Genomic DNA, 5,033 nt, shown 5'->3' with positions numbered 1-5,033 from the left:
ACATACATTAAATGTGTATGTTACATAAATCTGATTCATATGTACGTTACATATATATAACAGCAACCATATTTGCCGTAAGAGGCGACTATGCTTGTCATAAGCGGCGACTAAAGGGATCCGATGGTCAGACTCTCTGACTTGGTTGATGCATGTCAACGTATCCCAATTGTGTGGATTAATGTTCATGATTTCAGTCACTGGATTGTCTGGTCCAGACTCGATTATTTGCAGACTTCCATCATATAGCTGGAATATTGCTGAGTGCGGCATTAAACAACAAACAATCAATTAATCAAACAAACAAACATGTATATATATATATCATGTGTGTGCTTCATATGAACGTAACATATATATTAAAAGTGTAAATTACTAATGTATGATTCACATGTATGTTACACATATTAAATATGTTTCATATGAATGTTACATATATTAAATGTGTATATGACATACGTCACGGAACTATGCCACAATAAAGTCAGTTTACTTGTGTTTCTCACGATGCTTACAATAGTAGATGCACTAGGACAATTGTTAGATGCTCCATTCATCTAAATGATAAGGTAATGCGACCCTGACCTATGACCCAAATGTCAGGATTAAGTAGTCAGCATGTTGTGTGGCTTCTGTATGTGTAAAATGCCTTACATTATCAATTCAATAAAAGATCACATTGGCTGAAATTTTCATTATCTTGTTAGAGTTACACATTTTATTGCTTTAAGTAGGGGTAATGTTTAATCAGATATCAGTCTCAACTCCCATTTTGCCTGTTTACTGTTGTTTTGATCACTGTCGCGTCTCAACTCCAATGTTGCCTGTTTACTGTTGTGTTGATCACTGTCACATCTCAACTCCCATGTTGCCTGTTTACTGCTGTGTTGATCACTGTCATTTCTCAACTCCCATGTTGCCTGTTTACTGTTGTTTTGTTCACTGTCATGTCTCAACTCGCATGTTGCCTGTTTACTGTTGTGTTGATCACTGTCATGTCTCAACTCCCATGTTGCCTGTTTACTGTTGTGTTGATCACTGTCACATCTCAACTCCCATGTTGCCTGTTTACTGCTGTGTTGATCACTGTCATGTCTCAACTCCCATGTTGCCTGTTTACTGTTGTGTTGATCACTGTCATGTCTCAACTCCCATGTTGCCTGTTTACTGTCTCATTGATCACAGTCATGTCTCAACTCCCATGTTGCCTGTTTACTGTCTCATTGATCACAGTCATGTCTCAACTCCCATGTTGCCTGTTTACTGTCTCATTGATCACTGTCATGTCTCAACTCACATGTTGTTTGTTAACTATTGTGTAGATCACCGTCACGTCTCAACTCCCATGTTGCTTGTTTACTGTCTCATTGATCATTGTCACGTCTCAACTCCCATGTTGCCTGTTTACTATTGTGTAGATCACCGTCACGTCTCAACTCCCATGTTGCCTGTTTACTGTCTCATTGATCACTGTCACGTTTCAACTCCAATGTTGCCTGTTTACTGTTGTTTTGATCACTGTCACGTCTCAACTCCCATGCTGCTTGTTTACTGTGGTCACGTCTCAACTTCCATGTTGCCTGTTTACTATTGTGTTGATCACTGTCACGTCTCAACTCCCATGCTGCTTGTTTACTGTGGTCACGTCTCAACTCCCATGTTGCCTGTTTACTGTCTCATTGATCACTGTCACGTTTCAACTCCCATGTTGCCTGTTTACTGTTGTTTTGATCGATGTCACGATTCAACTCCCATGTTGCCTGTTTACTGTCTTATTGATCACTGTCACGTTTCAACTCCCATGTTGCCTGTTTACTGTTGTTTTGATCGATGTCACGATTCAACTCCCATGTTGCCTGTTTACTGTTCTTTTGATCACTGTCACGTCTCAACTTCCATGTTGCCTGTTTACTGTTGTTTTGATCGATGTCACGATTCAACTCCCATGTTGCCTGTTTACTGTTCTTTTGATCACTGTCACGTCTCAACTTCCATGTTGCCTGTTTACTATTGTGTTGATCACTGTCACGTCTCAACTCCCATGTTGCTTGTTTACTGTGGTCACGTCTCAACTCCCATGTTGCTTGTTTATTGTCTCATTGATCACTGTCACGTCACGTCTCTACTGACCTAGATTTACGTCTGTGCGAGCTGACATGTAAACCCTATATCAGCTATTGGATAACAGGACATTATTTATGCTTTGAAGAGGGGTTTCATTTGAGAAGACAATATATTTTAATGAAATTTGTTGTACCAACCTGGAAATTTGTTTTGGTATCCATAATATTGGGATATACCCGATGACATTATCAGGTCATACGTTTTTGTTGTGCACTCAGGTATCAATTAATGTCATTCAATTCCTTACAACTTTTTCATTTGTTTTTGTTGTGACGCAAGTTTTTGTCAGAAAAATGTTTCGCAAAAAATAGGCTATGCCAAGCGTATGGCCCTCAACCTCAATACAAACTGCCATGGTTACACGAACACGTAGTACCACCACTGAATCGTAGATCCATGAAGACATACGATAGAATTGGTCTTCAGTAACCCATGCTTGCTGTAAAAGGTGACTATGCTTGTCGTAAGAGGAGACTACCGGAATCGGGTGGTCAGACTCCGTGACTTGGTTGATGAATGTCATCGCAGCCCAAATTCGTAGATCGATGCTCATGATGTTAATCACTCGATTGTCTGGTCCAGATTCGATTGTTTACAGACGCCGTCATATAGCTGGGATATTGCTGAGTGCGGCGTTAATAAAAAAAAACAACAAACAATACTGAATCGTAAATGTCAAGGGTTTGTTTTGTTTATATTGTTTTGCAGTAATTTCCACAGTAACCGATATTCTGAAATATCCAATGATGCACAAGGAATGGTAACTTGACCCACACGTGATAAGTATGTGCATATTGATTTTTCAACTTTATCAATTTTAGTAATTTCTGATTTTGTGTACAGTAGAACATGGATATAACGAACTACGAGGGATCAGAGAAATCAGTTCGTTATATCCGTTTTTCGTTATACACGTTTTCGCTCGCAAACGTCCGCCATCTTGGATAAAACAAAACACAATACACGTAATTGCAGCATTGACTTGTATTAGTGGTGATCACTTCATAGCATGTTCTTTTCATGACATTTTACACATTGACGGAAGTGGCATCGTTGGCATGTCATGACAGTTGTTATATCCATGTATCACATACTTTTAGAACTATATTAGTAAAACCGCTCAAGGCCAGTACAATACACGAATGGTTTATTTTTGTTTGTGTTGTGTGTATTGGATACGTCGCTTCTTAAACTGTGACACTATGGTCTGAATAAATATTTTTCTTACTTTTCCACTATGTGGCGTGTCATTATTCTTATCTGAAGGCCCATATAGTCTAAGTGTGTAACGTGTTCGAACATTTTGATGCCCGTGCACGTTATACACGTTTTCGGGACGATCTGATCGATAATCAAGATCTATATTGTAATAAAACGGGACTTACCCCGCGAAATACATCAAATCATTAAATCACTGATATAAAAAATGAAATAATTTGGAAAATATCTGTCGACGCTGAGGTGAGGTGAAATTGGGTTTAACGTCGCTTCCTATAGATTATAGCGACGGACGTGTGTGTGGTTTTTTTATTCACATCGACGACCGACTCAAATGATTGGACTCATCCTATGTCACTTCGCTCATAATCTTCGCTACTACCAAAGAGGTCGCGTTTAGTTTTGTCACGACAGAAAATGTGACGCTAAATGTAGATTTGAAACCCAAGCTATGCGTTCGGTTCCAAATGCAGTTTAGAGCCCGAATTCCCCACGCGCACTAAGAATGGTTAAATGATGTGGATATTTTTGGTAAAAAAATAGTTCTAAAAAGTTATTCGTGTTCAGTGATGTGCCGGATATGACATAACAATCATTTAAGAATTGACTTTCACTTAATGTGAGCTCATTGGAGTTTTAGACCAGTGAAACTGTCTCAGCTGTTTAGGGGTGTCACGATCAATCGAAATATCGATATATTGCTTTTGGTTAGCACTTAAAGTCAATAAATCGATTCTTAAATCAGTTTCCGATCAATAGTATCGATTTCAGTTAGAAATAGCGATAGTTTCGATTGTATTTACCATATCAATAAAATACATGCAATGCTGTTCAAATTTTTTTTTGAGTCGTAGTAATTTACACATGGTAATGTGGAAGTTTCTTTTTCTTAAATTATTAGGGTTAAGAAAAAAAAAATCAGTCATAATTATCTCAAACTTTACTTTTTATTTGTTATGGTTATCACATTCAAAGGAAACTTCAGTTCCAAGGTTTAATTCAACTCTAAAATCCGTCTAAAATGACACACTGAAAACTTTCGATATTATCGCAATAGTTGCTTGCAATATCAATAGTTATCGCAATAGTTGCTTGCAATATCAATAGTTATCGCAATAGTGATTTCCAGACCAATAGTCACCCCTAGTTTAGATCTATGCATTTAGGTTCAGAGCGACAACGTACTCTCTACAGGACTGAATGACAAGAGGCAGGACTTCAATTTTGCCTTTATGTCCTGCCTTATTCCAGCAGTTCCAGCCTTTGGTGTCTACATTTCACAATTTGTGAGGTACCATCGAACATGCTCTATTCACAAAGAGCGTCATATACGAAGATTGCTCAAAAGTTATTTGATCAGGGTTGCATCTTTTCGCGGCCTAAGTAAAATTTTCAAAACGTTTTATGGTAGATATGTGGATGACATTTCCATATCGTGTTCCCGTGTTTTTTCAGGTGAACACTTGCCTTTGCATGTGTTTGTGACAGCTGGTGCCAGCGGTGGGGCACAGTACGCCCCCTTCCTCAAATCAGTGGTGTCATTGCTATTTGATACTTGCTTTTGATATCGTCGGGATCGTCACGGTGGACTCTGCTTTTGGCAGATATTAGCGGATAATCTAGACTGGTTTTCTCCTGCATTGACAATTTATGTTTATGATGAGGGAAAGGGGTTTGTAGCTTTTGTTTGT

The 5,033-nt window shown here is 38.5% G+C and overlaps 1 protein-coding gene across 1 annotated transcript; it reads left to right on the top strand.

Moving 5' to 3' along the window:
- The first annotated feature begins 244 nt into the window (after positions 1-244).
- On the top strand, positions 245-2,659 carry LOC125372409. The gene is made up of 2 exons (XM_048382350.1): positions 245-1,575; positions 1,996-2,659. Exons 1-2 carry the CDS (start codon positions 740-742, stop codon positions 2,132-2,134), a joined length of 975 nt encoding a protein of 324 aa, XP_048238307.1. The 5' UTR covers positions 245-739; the 3' UTR covers positions 2,135-2,659.
- Positions 2,660-5,033: the final 2,374 nt, after the last annotated feature.

The sequence above is a fragment of the Haliotis rufescens genome, unplaced genomic scaffold (assembly GCF_023055435.1).
Source record: "Haliotis rufescens isolate VD_foot unplaced genomic scaffold, xgHalRufe1.0.p SCAF_4, whole genome shotgun sequence".
Classification (NCBI taxonomy): Eukaryota; Metazoa; Mollusca; class Gastropoda; order Lepetellida; family Haliotidae; genus Haliotis; species Haliotis rufescens.
Note: the sequence above shows the minus strand (reverse complement) of the source record. Positions and strands in the feature narration are given on the sequence as shown.